Genomic DNA, 21,379 nt, shown 5'->3' with positions numbered 1-21,379 from the left:
ACTCAAAATAGATACTAGTACAATGTAAGGCCAAAAAAGTGGAGGAAAAGAGTTGTACAATATGGAAGAGTTTGATGACATTTTTTGGGTAGGGTAGCGCTTTTCGCACACTTTATTTTTTATTTTTTACACATTACTATTAATTTTTGTCTATTGATCTTTTTCAATTCATTTGATTAGAATGTTGGAAATTGAGATAAATATGTGAGAGATAAAAATGGGTCTATGGATAGCACCACCCTTTTGGTATAGACCCTTTTTTTGGGTAGTGCTATAAACATATCTATTTTTACTTCTTACACACTCATCTTTACTCGATAAAAAAATTGACAAATACGTGTTAGAGATAAAAATAAGTGTGAATAACACTATACTTTTTTTTTAGGTCAATAGACCGAATTAATACTTAAAGCAAAATAAAATAGCTTCTAATGATGGTCAACCTAATCATGTTTTTAATTTTTTTTATTACACTAAAACAGTGGTTTTTGTTTTAATCAAATTATTCCATTATATTGCATTGGACGGGTAGGGTATGCCGGCAAACATTTTCATGTAGATGTCCACATCATTAAAATACACCCTTAATTTAATTAAGAATCTTTACACAAATGGTGTACCCATTAACGCTTTCCCCCATTTACTTGCCCCTTTTATTCTAAAAACTAGACTTGCACAATTTTTTATTTATTTTTCATATTTTCTATCACCAAATTACGTGGACGGTAAAATAAAACAATTTAGAACTTAAATTTCAAAATTTGTTTTGTTGTTGTCATATTATTCCGAAGAGACAAAAAAAGGACACTACTTGGCTGCTGAAATTTCAACAACAACTCTTGCTGTACTCAATTATATTTGGACAAGTGTCCAATATGTGTCTACAATTTCAATTATTTGAACACGTGTATTTTCAGCAACCAAGTAGTGTCCACAAAGGAAAGAGCAAAAAATGGAAAAAAGAAACTGGGAAGTTTTAGTGGAAGCCTGTCCTCTGTCTCACAAAATATATAGAGAGAGTTGTGTTGTCCACACACACCTCTCAATATTGACTGTCGAAATGGAATTGAAAATGATTAAATAACAAATATTAATAAAGAAAGTGAAGGAAGTAAAAAAATATGCGTAAATAAAACTACGTGTGTATATATATATAAATAAATATATTATATCTCGTAAGTCCGTACATCTGCATTGCAGCAGTGAGCAGATACACACCTTTAAACACTGAAGGGTGCAGTCACTTTCAACTCTTAAAAAAGTAAGAGAGTCCACAGAAAAGAAAAAGTAAGGGAAATTTAATAAATTAAATAACTTTAAGTAGTGTAACTTAATATTACGATTTAATAATATATTTTTTTATTTGTAAGTGTAGTGATGTTTTATATTTGAACTTCGCTAAAAATATATTTAAACTACATTATTATTAACTTATTGTGAGATTAAGCTCGTTGTAAATAAAAAATAAAAAAAATAGTGAATATTGGAAAACCTGTGTTTATTATTATGGTATTTTTGTATTTTTGTTAATGTTGGGTTTTTCTAGAGCTTCCCCCACTAGATGATGAGATAATGATGTCCCCAAACCTCAAATCAGAATGCTGGACGCCAACCTGAACAGTGAGAATAAGGAATTGACTGTGGGTCTCTACTTGTCTGATTTTCGAGTAGTGTAATATGTCGAATTCGAAATTTGGCTACACATTGTAGATATTTTAACGAGTTTTGAGTTATATAACGTGTTTGAAATCGCCAAACACTGCAAGTTTTGAGTCATTTAATTCATTATGTAGTTAAGTTAGAATTCTATAAATATTTGTGCTTATTTCGAGTCATATACTATGTCGTGTCTAAAACCGCCACCCAGTATGTGGGGTTTAGAAAAGAGAAAAGAAGCCATATTTTTCTCACTCTGATAATTGGTTCCAGTTGGAATTCTAGAGAAACCAACACCGGTCCAATCAAAATTTCCTTTATTTTGGGTGCAGGGTTTTTTTTTTTGTGTGTGAGAAAAATTGCCAATAGGTCTCACGCGTGCTTTCTCAAATGAAAAACACTCACATTCTGAATGCTTATTTTAGCATGTGGTGTTACGAATTTGATCTTCTAAAGAGACATCTGAGTCAATTTAATGACGTTATAACAACATTGCAACAACAACAATCTGATGTCATAACGGTAATAATTTAACGGTAATAACATCAACAAAATCGGGTAACGTGCAACCCAAGGTGGTCTCTTTGGACTGTTAGAGTGTCGTTATAGTGTCGTTGTGGCCTCAAATATAATTGTTGAAGGATCGTTACGGCGCCATTAAATTAAAAGAAAAACTAATGAAAATGTTTGAAAACTTTGAGTTTTAACGATAAGGATAAAATTAATGGTAAAATAAATAGTACCAATACTGACTTTTTAGTGTAAAAATATGATTTTTTTTATTAAAATAAACAGTACCAAAAACTTTTGGTTACGATTCTCTAAATTAAATCGGATGGCTCTAGACTAGATATTCAAAGGGTAATATAGTAAAATTAAAAAAAATAGTATGTTTGATTGAATTTAAAAAAGTGAGTGCCTTTACCAATTTTTGCAAATAGAAAATGCATCACTCTTGATGCTCCTTTTTGGGTTCGCAGAATGTGAGTGGTAGAAACTAAAAAGAGCCCTTATACACAAAAAGGCTAATTGTTTCCTCTTATCTCCTTAATGATTTCTTCACAGGTTGCCCAAATAATAACAGTGCTTTGGCTCATCAACTTGTTGGTTTGCATGATTGGTAGCCCCCCTTTTAGAGAAAAAAAGTAGTAAATTTGATGGGTTTTTCATGCTTCCCAGATGTAAAGATTTGAACTTGAAAGTGAAAAAGCAGTGGAATTTGGAGCTGGGTTCCTGAAGGCTGTAGTGGGTTCCATGAAATTTCACATCTTTTTTCAGGTTTTTTCAGTAAAGCATTGTTCTTGATGTGTTTCCTGAACTAGGTTTGCTGAAGATTTTGCTGGGTTTTCAGCATTTGGTGGTCAGATTTTGATGACTAGTTGTGCTGAAGCTTTCAGAAATCTCTGTGGAGTTGCATTAGCATGTATCTGAATTGTAGGGTATCCTCTGGTTTTAATGGCAGATTGCCCTTCAATCTTGACTTGAACAAGGCAATGGAGACTTTGCATGGGACTAGCTGTACCAGAAGATGGAGAGGAAAGGTCCTAATTCTGGGGCTTCTGGGTTTTGTTACAATCATTTGGGGTTTCTTTAGTTTCAATGATGGAGGTTTGGGGATGAGAGAGAAGGCTCCAGATATGGGTGGAGAGAAAGCTTGGATCCTGCAGCATCATTTCAATGTCAGCAAATCCCAACTTCTCGCGTTCGCTTCGTTGTTCTCCGAATCAGATCAGGTGATGTGCTCATGGCTCTTCTTAAACTTGCATCTATAAGCACTTGCTTTTGCTTTTCTCCTTTAGTTTGTTTGGTTTTGCAGCTTCTAATGGTTGGTAAAGTGCTTTTCTTTAGAAATTTCTTGTTTTGGTTATGAATTGGACTGGACAGACCGCTTTGAATTCAAGCGAAGCGAAAACATGTTAACTGAATTCAAGAAATTGTTTTCTCTTTTGGTTTTTGGATATCCAGAAGTTGGATTAAAATCAATTTTGTTATCTTTTGTGTATTTGTTCTAGCTTAATCGATTAATCCCTTTAATAAAAGTAGTTTCGAGCCGTATCCATATACTTAGTATTCTTCCTGTTCCGAATTCAGATTTACAATGGATTACTGGTTTTTCGATAACTGTCAGCTGACATAATTTGATGAATCTATTGTAGTTCAATACTCCACATATGTAGGATATATAGTCCGCCCAAAAAAATTGTGTATCAACTATCCGTTGTAGCGTTATTTTATGATGCTTTAGCTCTACTTTTCTAGCAAACCATAGTAATTGAACAGTGAACTTTTGATCGATTGATTTCGCCACTTATTTTTCCAGTCAAATGATAAGTTATCACTTTAAGCAATCATATGCAAGATGCTTGAGACCGTCTCTGTGTATTAAGAGGGGAAAACCGCATAGTTACGAGAAAAAGCTTTTACATGCCCCCATTTTTCTACTTCTTCTCACTAGTCTCCATGTGTTACAGATAGCATCCCTTGAATGTACCAAAGAACCAGGACCAGGTATGATGTTAGGTAATGTCATTTCCTGTTATCTTAAGGTGCTATGTTCAGATGAGGAGTTTCAGAAGCGACATAAATGGGCAGCAGAAAATGAAGAAGCCAAGGACCAATGCCTGGTTCAAGATGAGAACATCCGCAGGAAGTGTGATGTATCATTGCTGGAGGACACATCCCCATCATGCACTGTGCAATCTACAGTTTCAGCTAATAGGATTTGTGAAAAGGTATAACTTTGATGCTTAGACTGAACTATGGATGTGTCAAATTGTCAATGTTACAATTTAGGTTCCATTATTACCATAGATGTTATAGCTACCGAGTAATTTACGTGAGTCAAGTCAACCCCTTTCCGTATGCATTAAAGGGGGAAACAGAAAATGTTAGCAAGGTGTTCAACTCTGGAAAAGCTCAAAAACTGAATATGTATGAAGAGTTGAATGATCAAATGAAGACATATTCTTTGACAGATTTCCTGTAGGATTCACATTTGGTTTTTTCTTTTCTTATTTGAGTTGGTGCTATGATGCCATGCCAGGACCATGTATCTGATATGCACACTAAAATCCTAATTTGTGTGTTTCGGTGTGTGAAGATGTAATTGGGATGGCTTTTCTGTGCGAAAACTCTAACTATTTAATTTAAATAGTTTGTATCCATGTTACTAGTCTGGAAAAAACAAATGCAAACCAAAACTCATCGGAGAGGGTTCAAAATAACTAAGTGTTTTGTTTGTTTTTTTTTCTGATTATAACAATTTGGGTTCGGTGGCACAGGAGGAGTGTGCAAAAGAGAACTCTCAGATGCTTTGTACTTTGGTAATACAATGTTGGTGGGCATTTGTTGGAATGATCATGTGTTACAAACTGTCTGGTTTTTCTATGAAATTGTGGAGGAATAAAAAACAGAAGTTGGTTCAAAAGGTTAAAGAGCAGCCATTGCGTCGGAGGAAGCAGCCAGAGAAACAGCAACAGCAACCCCCAAAGCCTCCTAAGGTTGCTGGCACTTGGAGGAAGAATCTACTTTTAGTATTTATCGTATTTGGTTTCATTACATCATTGTGGTTATGGTGGCACTTGTGTGCAAGAGATCATTTGTGGAGGGAAGAAACACTTGCCAACATGTGCGATGAACGAGCCCGGATGTTGCAGGATCAGTTTAATGTGAGCCTGAATCATGTTCATGCTTTAGCTATTCTGGTCTCCACCTTTCACCATGGGAAACAACCTACGGCAATTGATCAGGTAATTTTCATATCTACCTTTAGGTAAGTCATTTGTCCGCCTAGATAAGCCAACTTAGTAGGCGCTTTGAGCATGTAATTCAAGGATTTTATAATTTATATTATACTGAAAAGTAAGGAAAGGAAAAACTAATCAGTAACTTTACCCTTGTGCAACTCTATTGGGTTATGAAGTGGTTTAACCTTGTACATTTCTTTCTTTCCACAGAAAACATTTGGTGAATATACAGAGCGAACAGCTTTTGAGAGACCCCTTACGAGTGGTGTTGCTTATGCTTTGAAAGTTACTCATGCCGAGAGGGAACAATTTGAGAAGGAACATGGATGGACAATAAAAAAAATGGAAACTGAGGACCAGACTCTAGTCCAAGATTTTATTACAGAAAGCTTGGCCCCTGCGCCTGTTCAAGATGAATATGCACCCGTGATATTTTCTCAAGAAACTGTCTCCCACATTGTCTCTATTGACATGATGTCCGGAAAGGTTCGTCCTTATTTTAGCTTTGGCTTAAGAAATATGCTCTCCCTCTCTCCCTTCTCTTCTTGCTGCTTTTGTTAATTTTTTGTTTATGAGCCACTTTATCTATACCAATGCCTCAGACTAAACCATTACTACCTTCACCTCCCTTCTTGTTGTTTTCGTGTCAAATTAAACCTGTACAAGAAGGGAGAGATATTACGTTGATAATTTCAATGTCACTGGACCACACTTCTCCCCACACAATTCAAAACTTTATCAACCGCTTAAAAAGTTTACTTCTACAAGTCATACTTGCAAAGGCATATTCGATATCCAGTAACCATTCTCATAATGCTAATGTGAAATACTGCTAATTATATAGGAAGACCGTGAGAACATCTTGCGAGCAAGGGCAACTGGAAAGGGAGTATTGACCTCCCCGTTTAAGCTATTGAAATCCAATCACCTGGGAGTTGTACTCACATTCGCCGTCTATAATGCTGATTTGCCTCCACATTCCACACCAGAGCAACGAATTCAAGCTACTGTGGGGTAATTTTGTAACCATGGAATTTTCTGGATTTCTAGTACATGGCTGTGACTTGTGCTTTCTGAATTATTTTGCATTTAATATCTACAGGCTGAAATTCTTGTACTGGTGCTTTCATAAATAGGTATCTAGGTGCATCATATGATGTACCGTCACTGGTGGAGAAGCTCCTGCACCAACTTGCCAGCAAGCAAACAATTGTTGTGAATGTTTATGATACAACTAATTCATCTGCTCCGATCAACATGTATGGTACTGATGTTATTGATACTGGCCTGTTGCAAATTAGCAACCTGGATTTTGGGGATCCACAACGCAAACATGAAATGCACTGCAGGTTAGATTTCATACAACATTAATTATATATATATATATATATATATCAGCCCAAATATGTGGAATTACTCTTCTTTTTCTTTTCCTCCAATCCAATACAGTACTCTTTCGGTTGCAGGTTTAAGCACAAACCTCCGTTTCCTTTGACAGCAGCAAGTGCATCCATAGGAGTCCTAGTCATTACCTTCCTAGTTAGTCATATTTTTCATGCGGCCATAAGCCGAATAGCGAAAGTGGAGGCAGACTATCGTGAGATGATGGAACTCAAAGTTCGTGCAGAAGCTGCAGATGTGGCCAAATCTCAGGTATATTTTGTTCATTAGCTATAAGAGTTTCCTATCACTGGAAGGTTCTCTCATGAAATTTAGTCTCTGACCCGTCTGAAATGAAAAAATAAACCCAATTGTTTACTTATTTGTCTATACTGTATTACATGATGTTTCTTGATCAACCCGTGGCTGAACATCTCTCTTTTGCAGTTCCTTGCAACTGTTTCCCATGAGATCAGGACACCAATGAATGGTGTTTTAGGTAACTTAGATGTTCTTTAGTGCATCATTCGGTATCGCACAAAACTTTCAAGGTTACATAATCTGATGATATTTTAATCAAAATCCAGGCATGCTGCAAATGCTGATGGACACCGATCTAGGTCCAAACCAACAGGACTACGCGGAGACTGCTCATGCCAGCGGGAGAGAACTGATATCGCTGATAAATGAGGTTCTTGATCAGGCCAAAATCGAATCAGGCAGGCTGGAACTTGAAACTGTTCCTTTTGATCTGCGTTCAGTGCTTGATAATGTTCTATCACTTAACTCAGGAAAATCCAATGAGAAAGGGATCGAGGTAAAAACAAAATTTAACCTTTGTATTTGATGTATTTTTCTGTAGTTGTTACTTATATCAGTTCTTGTGGTTTGGGTTTTGTTTTGCGTGATAAAAGTTGGCTGCTTATGTCTCCAATATGGTACCTGAAGTTGTTATTGGTGATCCTGGACGCTTTCGGCAGATAATCACAAATCTTGTTGGGAATTCAATTAAGGTTAGATACGTTTCTTAATACTGGTTTGGTGATAAAAGCTTCCCTATTTTCTGTCCCTATATTGAAATGATAGGCTACCAGGTGCTAACAGAAATATACTATATAGTTGGGACTTGTACACGGTTAGATGATTATGCTTAGAACGATCCGTAATTTATAGTAGTTGTTTCACTTTTAGAAACTGTTTACAGGTTTTATTACGTACTCGTTATGCTAATTGTCTGTTAACTTGTTTAAACTGTAGTTCACCCATGACAAAGGACACATATTTGTCTCGGTGCATCTGGTGGATGAAGTGAGGGCCCCACCTGATCTTATGGATGAAGTTCTAAGACAAGGCTTTAACCTAGTTGGAGATGTCTCAAACAAAACTTATAATACATTGAGTGGCTTTCCTGTTGTCAATAGATGGAAAAGCTGGGAAGGTTTTAAATCAATACGCAGCACAACACTGGATAAATCTGATATGATCAAATTACTCGTAACAGTTGAGGATACAGGTGTAGGAATCCCTCTAGAGGCACAAAATCGCATCTTCACACCTTTTATGCAGGCTGATAGCTCCACTTCTAGAACTTATGGTGGTACTGGAATAGGATTGAGCATTAGCAAACGTCTGGTAGATCTCATGAGTGGGGAGATAGGGTTTGTAAGTGAACCTGGCACCGGAAGTACCTTTTCATTTATGGGAACTTTTGGGAAGGGAGAATTAAGTTCCCTGGAGACAAAGTGGCACCAGTATGAACCAGCTGTCTCAGAGTTTCAAGGACTGAGAGCATTGGTAATAGATAATAAAACCATCCGAACTGAGGTCACGAAATACCATATGCGGAGATTGGGAATATCTGTGGATACAGCGTCCTGTCTGGAATCAGCGTGCTCTTATTTATCTAGCACTGGCAACACCAGGTGAATTTTATCTTTTCAAGTATAGTTTATGTTTGTAGTCGGTTTTATGTCCTGAAACAAATCATTGAAGACTCGAGGTCTTAATATACTTCTGTAGCATTTAATTACTGTGAACATGATAAAAGGATTCTCCTGGTATGATAAGAATTCATGGAATCAACCACTTCACAGCTTTACAATTTTTTTTTCACTTTCCATAACTTCTCTAAGAAAGTGATTTGGTATGCGTACACCTTAAACAACTTTTCTTAAAAAGTGATTTGAGACAAGAAGAAACTAGATACTTATTCTTCATACAACTCTACGACTTTATTTAAATTATACAAGGAAAAGGTAATTGATACTAATAAGAGAATGTTTTGATTAATAACAGTAGAATTTGGGTTTGATGTTTCTAATGCATTGTTAACTGTTTTTCGTGCAGTCTTTCCACACCGTTGGCCATGGTTCTTATTGACAAAGATGTTTGGGATAAAGAAACTGGTATTATATTGCATCAGTCACTTAAAGAGCACAGGAAAAACAACGTGGAATTGCTCATAAACCTTCCGAAGATACTTCTCGTGGCTACTTCCATCACTTCTGTTGAACGCAATGTAGTAACATCTTTAGGTCTTGTAGATAAAGTATTGACAAAGCCACTTCGGTTAAGTGTCTTAATTGCTTGCTTTCAAGAAGCCCTTGGAAGTCGTAAGAAGAGGCTTCTAAATGCAAACAAGCCAACTCTTGGAAAGTTACTAAGAGAGAAGAGAATTTTGGTGGTGGATGACAATGTAGTGAACAGAAGAGTGGCAGAAGGTGCTTTAAAGAAGTATGGAGCAATCGTCACCTGTGTGGAGAGCGGAAAGGTTGCTTTGTTGAAGCTTAAACCACCCCACAACTTTGATGCTTGCTTTATGGATCTCCAGATGCCGGAAATGGATGGGTAATGAATCTGCCGACTCTTCATTCTCTAATCAAAGGGATCTTTAGTTTTTAACTGTCTATAATCATGCAGGTTTGAAGCAACTCGGATCATCCGTGGTATGGAAAGTGAGGTAAATGAGAAAATTGCAGCTGGGGAAGCATCAGTTGAGATGTTTGGCAATGTCGTAAATTGGCACACGCCAATATTGGCTATGACGGCTGATGTGATTCAGGCTTCAAATGAAGAGTGCATAAAATGCGGGATGGATGATTATGTGTCAAAGCCATTTGAAGAAGACCAGCTGTATTCAGCAGTGGCACGTTTCTTTGAGTCTGGTTAATCGAGAGGGATTCCTATTGATGTGGTTTTTCGTGGATTGATGTCCGTAGTGTCATGGGCTCTCCAATTAACACTGAGCTGCCCGGGCCCTACCTTGACTGGGTTGAGAGACTAGTTCTATCCATATTTTCCCAACTTCCAACCACGGTAATTTTCTAGCATTTCTCTTCTTGCACATGTCAAAATATGTCTTTCAGCTGTTTCAGAAATGGTTGAACACAACCCATTTTGCTGTTCTTTCAGGAATACTGCGTATTGGGCCACAGAGAACGTATTCATGTGCGTGTGTATACTGGGAGACTGGCTGCCATCACTTGTCGGATCAAATACTTTATGATCATCCGCCAAGCAAAATTAGAGAAATGATGGCCTTCGGTACATACCCTCTGCTCTTGTTTGTAGATAGCGTCTGCCTTCCGCTTCCACTTCAAAATTTTTTCCTCCATTGTTTGTAGTATGTAGGTCGGGATTAAGAACCATGTAGTGCCAAAATCATCCATTTTTTGAACTCTACTGAGATGAATGAATCTTTCATCTCCTCGGTGTTGGTGCAAGATTGCAAGCTAATAAACCCGAATCCTTGAAGGATGAAAGATTATTTGTTCATTTTATCAGAGTTGATGGCTGCTTTGACATTCTCCGCATGGAGGGAGATCGAAGAAAATACGAAAGACTCTTGATAATCGGAGATAAGAGAGCGTGTGCACTTACGAGTTAGTCTGAGAATGTCTTGAAATTTTTTTGTAGGGGTGCATATAACTGTATATATATATATATATATATATATATATGTAATGAAGATCATGTTGTAGGTGTATCTTCAGAGTACCACTGAGTGTAAATTATATGCGTTTCCTATACTGCATAATTGGTTTCTCCATTGATGTTGCCAAAAACTGAGAGTACGGTTGGTTCGTTCGATTTATCGATTGAGTTCAAGTCTTGACCAATTGCTTGCCTCATAACTAGCAACAACTTATTTAACAAAGTAATCACGCAACCACAAACATCATCAGAGATTCAGAATATTAGTATCTGTACATAGTTGCTCTTTCAAATGAACGACCCTTCATTAAGAAAACTTGAACAATAGATTAAAAAAGTGTACAGAATATGAGTCTCAGCATTTGCTTAAAACAGCCATAACATTGACACTTGATCTCTCGGGAATCCATTCGTAGCGCGAGAGAGAGATGGAGAGCGAATGCGGTTGCTTGAGCTCAAGTACACACTGAGCTAAACTGTTTACATGCTAGTAAGCATAGATATTCTAATTGAAATAGGAACCCTAATTGCAAAAGGAAATACACACACCATAAAAGGAAACCATAATCGACTAGGAAAACTTAAACACGTAGTTGGATATATGTTGAATTCTTTACCCACGTAGGTGTGACTTTCCTTTGCAAATGTGGATAAGTCTCGTTAGTCTGGGTAGGGTGCCCCCGTTGACAGTATGAATCTCACATCAAAGAAAAAAAGTCTTGCTTAGTAGTTTAGATAACCCTTGGCTTCTCTCTCCTTTTGTCAATTAATTTGGATTGGTTGCTCACATTCTAAAAACCCCGCCCAATTGCACTTTAATTCAAATCACCCTCCTCGTCAATTAGTTTTAAGTTAGATTCTCTCATTCTAATAGTCAGTCTTTGTAAACTAGAGTAGTTTATAATATTTGCCTTGTTTAAAAAGCAATTGTGACTTTATTTTTTATGTAGAACAATAGAGCGGTAGAGGAGAAATTTTGAAACACAAGGCTTGACATGGTAACATTAAATTCTACATCACATAATCTGTCCGCAACATCTCAACCCTCTTCATGATATGCTAATACAGCTTCCTAAGCCACCAAAAGCATATTTAGTAACAATTACCAAATCCCCACCCACCCCTAAAACATAGCCTACGATACATGAGTCTCCAATTATTTACTGACGGAATGGCCAAAAAACCAAAATACCAAACATCTTGTCGAATAAACCCCATTACACTGCATTCGTTTTTATATTGCACCTGAAATCAAATTTCTTTCTCCATAACACGGTAATGTGCCCATCTCTTGCATCTGCTTAAATTATTAAAAGAGATCCTTAAAACACTAATTTCCAAAGTTTTACACTAATACATAATATATATATATATATATATATATATATATATGTATATGTAGAGGTGGCTCTGGTCCTGGCCACCGAGACTTTCATTCGGATAGGTCATCCCTAGTAAAAACAAACCTCTCTCTCTCTCTCTCTGAAATGTCGAATTTTCTGATAAAGGTGATAATTTCTCTGCTCGTTCTCTCAGTTGCTCCTCTCAAATCAGGTAACCTAATCACACAACTTTTTGAGTTTCGCGTCCATGCATGATGCATATAAGTTCAGTCTCCATGTATCGAACCCTAAAAAGAAACTTTAGTGTGATTTACTTTCTACTAGCATTGTCACTTAATGTGTGTGTGTGCGCGCACACTACATTTTTCAGTTGCGGAGTTTGAGCAATGGTGCATCGCCGACGAGCAGATGCCGGACAGAGAGTTGCAGGCAGCAATGGATTGGGCTTGCGGGGGAGGAGGAGGTGCAGATTGTAGCAAGATTCAGGTGAACCAAGCTTGCTATTTCCCTAACACTCTGAAAGACCATGCTTCCTATGCATTCAACAGCTACTTCCAAAGATTCAAACACAAAGGTGGATCTTGCTACTTTAAGGGTGCTGCTCTAATTACAGAACTTGATCCAAGTAAGTCCTTCATTATCTTTTTTCTTTCTGTTTTTAGCATAAAACCAAAAAGAGTGAAGAAAGGAGCATGTGACATGTCCATACAAATGTTGGTGGGTTAGCCATGTGATGTGAGATTTGGATAACGTGGTTAGTTTTCTTAAGAGAAAAACTTGGTAAGGGCACTTGATCAGTTCATTCGTAAGGCTCTTTTCAGAAAATATAAGATTATGTATTTTGGTCTTATTCGGTGTGAGAGTCTAAAAGATGTCTTAGTCATACAGCCTTACCGAATATCTTATCGTTTCTTATAATCTTAGAATGGAAAATTTGAAGGAAATTATTATATGAAATAACTGAATGTAGTAACCATCGTTCCGTTGAGGCTCTAAAAAAAAACCTAAATGTAGTAAATTTAAAATGATTATATATGTTCATAATGATTTGAAATCACTAATTCCTCTTCGTTTTCTTGCTGTCAAAATCTTGTCCGTAACCTTCAAAAAAGGACCATGACTCACATGGGATCGACTGTAACTTGTTTGCTTATGATGTCAATTATTTTTGCCACAATAAAATAATATTTATTTTTTAATGTTTTCCTGCAGGCCATGCCTCTTGCCACTATGAGTTTATTCCTTGATTGCAAGATTCCAAATGCCCATTATTAAATTTAAATTGAAGATTGCTGCTATGGAAGCATACGTCCCGCAGAAATTTACTCAGAAAACATTCCAAAGTGAGGTTATATTCAGCTTTCAATCATATTAAATGATTTTTTTTTCTTTCAACAAGTCACAAAAGGGCAACTGTACAATAAGATATTCGGTAAGGCTGTATGACTAAGACATCTTTTAGACTCTTACACCAAATAAGACCAAAATACATAATCTTAACGGGCCTTTTTTTTCGCAATACTTAATAAGGTCTCATGTCAATGAAATTAATTAACTCAATTCCTGGAAAAATTAAATGTGCCAAGACCTGTTATATTTGAATGCAAGATTCAAGGCAGTAGTGCAAGTGCAAGACTCCAGTAGCTCCTTTGTCATCAGAAGTTGAGCTTCTGTGAAATTGGGCTTCTGGGCTCTCAACCTGTAAGGGCTTTGGCTCATATTTGGTCTTCGGTTCTGCCATTGCTTTTGATGGGCTTTGCATATTTCTTTTGTATTTTGAGCCTTTCGACCAAGCTTTTATACAAGCAACAACACAAAAAGAAAATCGAACACGAAACTTCAAATGCAATAACGAATACTCTTAACCACTTGAGCTTCCAAATCGACACGCAAGCAAGTTTCACGTTCATTACTTTTCATGGACGCATGTTATATTTAATTACCCTAATCCCATGAGTCCATGACTCACATTAATTACATAAAGAATGATCTCAAGAGATATCGAGTATAATAATCCAACAAAGTTCAAAAGTTGAGACAAAAATCAAGTTCTTGTGTTGGCAAATCGAAAAGGGTCGATGGAGGGGACCTATGTGTGACCTAAAATGCAGAACAAAAATTGGAGTTTGGATCCAGTTTTGAGTTTGAAGGGTTGGCAAAGACGGAAAGGGATCCGATCCCTTCCATCAAATCCTACCAATCAACAAATCCGGACTCTTGAAATTTGATCCAACTGCTAAAAACAGCAGGTTCCTTTAAAAGTTATAATAACTTTAGCCGTTTGATCAAATTTTAAGGATTCGAATTTGTTAATTGGTAGGATTTGGTGGAAGAGATCCGAAGATGATCCCTTTCAAGCAATGACAAAGGCAAAGCCTGCAACTTTGGGGGAAAATGAGATGAGGACAAAACTTGGAAAGTGTAAAGCATGCAAAGGCAGAACATGAAACATTTGGTGCTGTCAATCTCCCAAAAGCCGTAACATGGTCGGCGTGATGATAGGGAATAGGAATTTACATGCAACAAAGTCAAGGTTTCATCATGCCTTTTGCTTCTCTCACTCACTTCCTTCGTAGAAAGTAGGAAACTAACTAGTTATGTTTCTAATAGTTGTTTGCACGCGTAACTCGTTGTTAGATGACAGTCTTTGATGTGTTGTAGTACTTATTTATATTGATAGTTGACAGTCAATCATGCACAGATGGACGACTTACGATGCAGCCAACCTAAGTAGTGGTCATACTTAGACTTCCTTGTTATTGGGACCAAATTGTACGAGGTTCTTTAGGTTACAAACTTTGGGAGGTCCTAGGGTACAACTTAGGCATATATAATTTCACCTTCTTTTGTTAACTTTTGTATAACTTATCATAATCCGAAATCAAATGGTTTTATTGAAAGCTTTGGCTAATTAGTAGGCGAAATCAATTCCGTTACAATACTATAGAAACTCCCTAGCTACTTTCATCTACGTGAGACAAAACATCATTACTTCGGGTTCATCACTACGTGAGATAAAACATCATTACTTCGGGTCCATCACTGCGTGAGACAAAAACATTATTACTTCAAACAAATGTGTACGTTATGGACATTGAATCACATATAAGTCTTATGAAAAATGAAATGTTATATCATCGAACACGACTTCAAGATGAAACGTTTGCGTATATCTTGATATGCGAACATCCTCACTCGAAAGTGATATCCTATATCTATATGCGCATGCATCTATCGTTGTTTGATTGGTCGATCTAATGGATGCAAACGATGAAAGCACAACAATAAAACCACTTGAGAAGATTAGAGGTCCTTTTCACTTGAGCAATAAGCTAATACTTATACTTACTTCAAGCAAAATACTAATCATCTCTCTCTCTCTCTCTCTCTCTCTCTCTCAACAAAATGCCAAATGGAGTAATGGAGAAAGGGCGACTGAAGATAAGGGAGTGGGCCATTAGGTAGACTCACTTAGAGGGACAAAGAAGTAACAAGATTCCCATTCTCCTCAGAAATATTTTTGCACTCTTGGGACGGTGGTATTCATCACTCAATTGATTACAGTTGGATAAATTTGATTTAATTTATTAACTACATAAATTTTGAAATTTAAACTAATTTAATGATAATTAATAGGGTAGTAATCAAACGTCACCGCGGCTCAAAGATATTGAGCAAAAATGCACTCTTTTTGCATAAGTTCTTTTGCAACTTTGATTCTGCAGATTAACATAATATTAAATCACATTTAGGGATGAGAATCACTTGCATGATAAACATTGATTGATTCAATGTCTGAAATTCTTTTGGGGTTAATTAAATATTTATATGCTTCGTCTGGAATAAGAATTTGATTGGGATTTCTGCACTCACATCTTCTAACTTTCAAATAAATATTTTGTATTTTATGTATTAGCATGCGCATAAAGTGCTTCACCAAAAATAAGTACTACTGATCATCAAGGTGGAGAATTGACTGTGATCACACATGGTGAAATTCCTCATAACTTATTTGGATCGAAAATGAGTGGATAAGCATGATTTACCACAAATTATCTATTTTTTGAAAGAAAAAATAAATTCAAGGGCAGAGAATAAATGAATATGTACTTAGCGTAAATTAAATATATAGAATAAATTGCAGCTATAGTAAAAAATTCATTACTCAATTATCACTTCCTTTTTCTTCTAATATTTCATCCGCTTACTTTAGAGGTGAAACATTAAATTGATGTTAAACTCGTTTATAGAACTAAAAACATCTCACTTACAAATAAAATAAAAAATAATACCACTAAATTATAGTACTTAAACGATTTCATCGCTTCCTTGAATTATAAACATATTTGCATCATTTTATATAATTTCATATCAATTTGGAGGGGGGGTGGGGGAATACCCATCAAAGTTGTTTTGCAATTAAAATAAGAACAACTTGGATTAGGAAGACAAAGAAAAGCTCAAGTGGAAGTGGAAGGCACTACTTTTTAAATTTTCCTACGTCATCTTAATTTATCACTTTTAAAATTAACATAACAAGGTTCTCTTCTCTCTATGCTCAACCGTGTGTGTCACTTTCTAGATTGACCCACTAAACCCTTTCTCCTACCATTTGTACCCCTCCACTCCTCTAGATTAAATTGAATTTAGCTTGTAAATAATGCTATAAACTAATAGTAATCTTAGGTTAACTGGACAGACGCGCTGATTCAGATCGTTGATGCGATGTGTAAATGACTTGATTATGGTTGAGATTATAGTATTAGATCGACTAAGCTATATATTATAAATGTAGAAAGAATTTGTAAATGAGGAGAATGAATGTACTTGATTTCGTCCGTAATTGGTAAGATATGTTCCGAGCAACATAAATATGCACTATATTGTCAATGATTGAATAATTTTATTATTACGGTCCATTAAGATTCGATATTCGTACTTCAATTGATTATGAAAAATGGGAATATTGGTCACTTCATATCTAGCTTAAGAGCCTATGATGCCATAGTATCAACATAAGATCTCATTTGTAATTGTGTAGTATTTTAAAGCTAATTCATTAAAGTTTGCAGTTTGGCATAATCTTACTTTTGCTTTTATTCTTTCTTTTATGATGTTTTTTTATATACAAACGATAATTTCCTATAAACCAAATTAAATCATAGGTAGTAGAATTTGAACTTAGTTGTATAAAGAAAGCACATCCGCTTTAGGTAATATAATTGTGTTCTCGTTTTTATGGTGTTAGAACATCCTCAATGGAGGCTTTATCCTCTATGAGGCTATTACATTTCAAGCCTTAGTGATAAATTTCATCTCTAATGAGCCGAAAAATAGAGCTAGATCAGCCATTGAGGCTTGTAACTTCATTTCTTGGGTAGCATAAAATTGGGCTAAATCTAGCCCAAAAAAATTGGGGGGTCCCACAAAAAAAAGTAGCAACTCATATGATCAAAATTCTATTACTCTCCCTCCACTTCCGAATACACTTAGACTCTCCTATATTCTTTTTCAAATTCTTTTTCCTTACATATTTTCCTCGTAATTTGGCTAATTAATTATTGTTTTAAATTTCATAAGAATTAAAATTTCAAATTGGTTTAATGTTCATGGGCACTGGTGGGTGAAATTTTCAAATAAAATTTTTCAAAATTGTATGATACTAATTTACCAATTAATGCTAGGTAAATTGTGTGTTGTACGTGAAATACAAATTATTTCTGAGAGCAAGGTGGGAGTTTGTATATTTAACAGATGAGATTGAAATAAGAGAATCTAATCCAACAAATGGTTCATAAGTGATGAAATCTAATTTTATCACAATTTGAACTTATGAAAATCTAACTTTGTGTCATATAAAGCCCGAAAGAAATAACCCCTCGTGGACATGAAGCATATGGTGGTTGCGTGGAAGGTTTTTTCTGTTACTTCAACTGAACCAACTATGCAATTGTACAACTTTGCAAACAAATCCCACTGGTAGTAATGTTATTTCACACTATTTAAAGGGCTTTTTCTAACTCAGAGTTTTTATATTCCACAAGTGGGTTCTCTTCTTCTTCCCTCTCTCTCTCTCTCTCTCTCTCTCTCTCTCACTAAGTCAGTCTCGCCCACAGTCAGTAAAAGACTGGTCTGTGGTGGAATTCGAAGCTTCAAATTCCTTCAAATTTCAAACAAGGTACAACCAGAGACTTGATATTTTCAAATCAGAGGTCATCATTTACTGGTTTTTGCTTTCAAACCCTCTGTTTTGCGTTGGTATTACTGGTTGTGTTACAAACCAGTCCTTTCCTTTTTTGGGGAAAGTTTTGAGCTCTGAGTTGTGTTTTCATGGTTGATTTTCCATTGCTGAAACTGGGTTGCTGATGTTTCTTCAAGGTATATCATTACGAACTTTGCTTTCCTTTTGGTGGGTTTTATGGCGCTCTGTTTTCAAATTCTGTGTTTTTTCCCTTGGAAAGACTGGAGCTTCAATTTTGAAGTTGTTTTTGTTTCAGATTTGGTGGCGACCCTTTTGTTTATGAACTAGAAATTGAATGTTTGTGAAAAAGATTAAATCTTTATCATTGTCTTGGACCAAATGGGGTTTCTCAAAAAACCAAAATTTGGGTGTTTTTCCGAATGGTTGGGATGATAATTTGGTGGATGGAATGGTCAGTGTCTTCCTGTGATTCATTTTGTTGGAGAGTTTCATACTTTGTTTGGCTATCGAAATGGAAAAAATGTGGCAGCAGAGAGTGGTTAAAGGGTTAGAAAAGAGAGTTGCAGAGAATGTCTAAGAACACCAGATCATACTAGTTTAGTATTCCATTCTCTAGTTTCTGTAATCTTGTTAATTAGAAGTTTACCATTGAGATTTGAGATCATTTGGTTTCATAGTTTACTTGGAAATCAGACTAATATTGCACCAGTATTGCACTTGTTATCTTTACAGTATTGCACAGATCTCTCATTATTTTGTTATGCAGATTATGCTGGTTCTGTATTATGTTGTGCCCTCTTTGTTCCGTATATCTGTGTAACCAAGGTCTCTTATTGTAATACAGATAATGCTTCTGGCAAGCGAATTTGAAGCTTCCTATGCAGCTCTAACGAAGCTTGGATAACACAAATAGAAAGATAGATTTCGGCAACAGAGTCAACAATTAGACTACTCTTCAATGCAAGCATCAAAGGAGCAGAGAATTTCAGGGATGTCAAACCAGTTATATTATCAGCCAATCCAAGAAGTAGAGGCCTACTGCTTGCCTCGTTTCCAAACTTTGGACCCGCGGCTACATTACAATGAGAGCAGCCAAAGTACCCACCTCCCATTGCAGAGTTTCCATGAACACTACTGCACTTTGGAGTCTTCCTGGTCTAATGGTAGCTACACCGTTTATAACACCCCATCAAATGTCAGTTTCTCACCTAGTGGAAGCCCGATGTCACAGCAAGACTCTCATTCGTATCTGTCTGATCAGTACCATTCCCCTGACCAGACCTACAGCTCTCCGATGAGTGGATCCTGCATAACCGATGATGCAACTGACTTAAAGTACAAGCTGAAACAATTAGAAACTGTAATGCTGGGTCCTGATTCCAATGTTCTTGATAACTATTGCACTACTTTCCCGAATGGGGCGAGCAATTCCCTGCCAGACGAGGACAGCTGGGGACAGATTATGGAATCAATCTCTAAAAAGGATTTGAAGCAAGTCCTCATCTTCTGTGCAAAAGCAGTAGCAGATAATGATCTGTTAATGGCACAATGGATGATGGATGAGTTACGCCAGATGGTTTCAGTTTCGGGTGAACCAATTCAGAGGTTGGGTGCATACTTGCTGGAAGGACTAGTTGCGCGGAAGGCATCTTCGGGGAGTAACATCTACAAAGCACTGAGATGCAAAGAACCAGCGAGTTGCGAACTCCTTTCTTACATGCATATTCTCTATGAGGTTTGCCCTTACTTCAAATTCGGGTACATGTCTGCAAATGGAGCCATTGCAGAAGCCATGAAGGATGAGGACAGTGTTCACATCATTGATTTCCAAATAGGTCAGGGGAGTCAGTGGGTCACTCTAATCCAAGCTTTTGCATCCAGGCCTGGTGGACCACCCCACATCCGTATAACAGGTATTGACGATTCCATGTCAGCTTATGCCCGTGGAGGAGGACTAAACATTGTGGGAAAGAGGTTGTCTAAGCTTGCAGAGTTGGTCAAGGTTCCATTCGAGTTCCATGCCACTTCCATGTCTGGTTGTGACGTACAGCTGGAGCATCTTTGTGTTCGACCTGGGGAGGCTTTGGCTATCAACTTTGCGTTCATGCTGCACCACATGCCCGATGAGAGCGTCAGCACTCAGAATCACCGGGATAGGCTGTTGAGGTTGGTTAAGAGCTTGTCTCCGAAAGTAGTGACCCTCGTTGAGCAAGAATCTAACACAAACACTGCTGCATTCTATCCACGCTTTGTAGAAACACTAAATTACTACACAGCTATGTTCGAGTCAATTGATGTGACTCTTCCGAGAGATCACAAGGAGCGGATCAATGTGGAGCAACACTGCTTGGCTAGGGAGGTTGTTAACATAATAGCATGCGAGGGCGTTGAGAGGGTGGAAAGACACGAGCTTCTTGGAAAGTGGAGGTTGCGGTTTGCAATGGCTGGATTTACACCGTACCCTTTAAGCTCCTTGGTAAATGCCACCATCAAGACGCTGCTGGATAACTACTCTGACAAATATCGGCTTGAAGAGCGAGATGGGGCACTCTATCTTGGCTGGAAGAACAGAGACTTGGTTGCTTCTTGTGCATGGAGGTGCAAACCGAGCACGAATTGATGCTTCTATTTTTTATGTCGGAATGGAGGCGAGGCAAGCTTGGAGATTAGAACATGTTTTTTCATGTGTTCTTTTGCACTTGTAAGCTGCCAACTGCTTATAAAAAGGGTGGCATCAGCTGTGTACACTTGATAAAATCGAAGTCATCTGTTTTAGAGAGAGAGAGAGAGAGAGAGAGAGAGAGAACTTTGATTTCATAAGGCATTGGTTTGTACATGGTTGTCTGAGTAATTGGCACAAATGCTTTGCTTTTTTTCTTCCTACCTTTTTCTTGAGGAAGTTTAAATCCAATACCATCAAATAAAGAGAATTGAAAGAAAGTGGTTGTTTGGGAGCTTTGTTTTCCTTATTCAAATAATAGTTACTTGGGTTTGAAGGTAGAGGAATTTTAGTTTGAGTGAAGTTCCACTTTGGTCTCTGTAGATTTACTCGTCGCGGACTAAACTCCAATATTTTCCTTTCAGTACAAGCGTCGCAGACTGAACTCCAATATTTTTTT

The 21,379-nt window shown here is 37.0% G+C and overlaps 3 protein-coding genes across 5 annotated transcripts; all 3 read left to right on the top strand.

Annotated features, from left to right (window-relative positions):
* The first annotated feature begins 2,582 nt into the window (after window positions 1-2,582).
* LOC114826956 (histidine kinase 2) lies at window positions 2,583-10,900 on the top strand. Of its 2 annotated transcripts, XM_029108019.2 has the most exons (15): window positions 2,592-2,934; window positions 3,119-3,389; window positions 4,128-4,388; window positions 4,938-5,405; window positions 5,613-5,888; window positions 6,247-6,416; window positions 6,539-6,751; window positions 6,869-7,055; window positions 7,230-7,281; window positions 7,370-7,599; window positions 7,697-7,795; window positions 8,040-8,704; window positions 9,129-9,629; window positions 9,702-10,097; window positions 10,194-10,900. In XM_029108019.2, exons 2-14 carry the CDS (start codon window positions 3,150-3,152, stop codon window positions 9,949-9,951), a joined length of 3,612 nt encoding a protein of 1,203 aa, XP_028963852.2. In that variant the 5' UTR covers window positions 2,592-2,934; window positions 3,119-3,149; the 3' UTR covers window positions 9,952-10,097; window positions 10,194-10,900. The 2 variants fall into 2 exon arrangements, with proteins under 2 accessions (XP_028963851.2, XP_028963852.2); XM_029108018.2 differs by having other exon boundaries at window positions 2,583-3,389.
* A 1,222-nt stretch (window positions 10,901-12,122) lies between these two features.
* On the top strand, window positions 12,123-13,444 carry LOC114826955 (glucan endo-1,3-beta-glucosidase 1). The gene is made up of 3 exons (XM_029108017.2): window positions 12,123-12,269; window positions 12,429-12,683; window positions 13,271-13,444. Exons 1-3 carry the CDS (start codon window positions 12,203-12,205, stop codon window positions 13,303-13,305), a joined length of 357 nt encoding a protein of 118 aa, XP_028963850.2. The 5' UTR covers window positions 12,123-12,202; the 3' UTR covers window positions 13,306-13,444.
* Window positions 13,445-18,090: 4,646 nt separating this feature from the next.
* Window positions 18,091-21,200, top strand: LOC103442977 (scarecrow-like transcription factor PAT1). 2 transcript variants are annotated; one of them, XM_008381757.4, is made up of 2 exons: window positions 18,091-18,236; window positions 19,105-21,200. In XM_008381757.4, exon 2 carries the CDS (start codon window positions 19,219-19,221, stop codon window positions 20,878-20,880), a length of 1,662 nt encoding a protein of 553 aa, XP_008379979.3. In that variant the 5' UTR covers window positions 18,091-18,236; window positions 19,105-19,218; the 3' UTR covers window positions 20,881-21,200. The 2 variants fall into 2 exon arrangements, with proteins under 2 accessions (XP_008379979.3, XP_008379980.3); XM_008381758.4 differs by having other exon boundaries at window positions 18,091-18,436.
* The last annotated feature ends 179 nt before the right edge of the window (window positions 21,201-21,379 follow it).

This window comes from Malus domestica, chromosome 09 (assembly GCF_042453785.1).
Source record: "Malus domestica chromosome 09, GDT2T_hap1".
NCBI classification, from domain to species: Eukaryota; Viridiplantae; Streptophyta; class Magnoliopsida; order Rosales; family Rosaceae; genus Malus; species Malus domestica.
Note: the sequence above shows the minus strand (reverse complement) of the source record. Positions and strands in the feature narration are given on the sequence as shown.

Coding starts and splice junctions, on each gene's coding strand:
- LOC114826956 (XM_029108018.2), top strand. CDS start 3,078: ATGTATCTGAATTGTAGGGTATCCTCTGGTTTTAATGGCAGATTGCCC. Junction 3,390..4,127: donor TGTTCTCCGAATCAGATCAG/GTGATGTGCTCA, acceptor CATGTGTTACAG/ATAGCATCCCTTGAATGTAC. Junction 7,056..7,229: donor CAGATGTGGCCAAATCTCAG/GTATATTTTGTT, acceptor TCTCTTTTGCAG/TTCCTTGCAACTGTTTCCCA.
- LOC114826955 (XM_029108017.2), top strand. CDS start 12,203: ATGTCGAATTTTCTGATAAAGGTGATAATTTCTCTGCTCGTTCTCTCA. Junction 12,270..12,428: donor AGTTGCTCCTCTCAAATCAG/GTAACCTAATCA, acceptor TACATTTTTCAG/TTGCGGAGTTTGAGCAATGG. Junction 12,684..13,270: donor AATTACAGAACTTGATCCAA/GTAAGTCCTTCA, acceptor GTTTTCCTGCAG/GCCATGCCTCTTGCCACTAT.
- LOC103442977 (XM_008381757.4), top strand. CDS start 19,219: ATGCAAGCATCAAAGGAGCAGAGAATTTCAGGGATGTCAAACCAGTTA.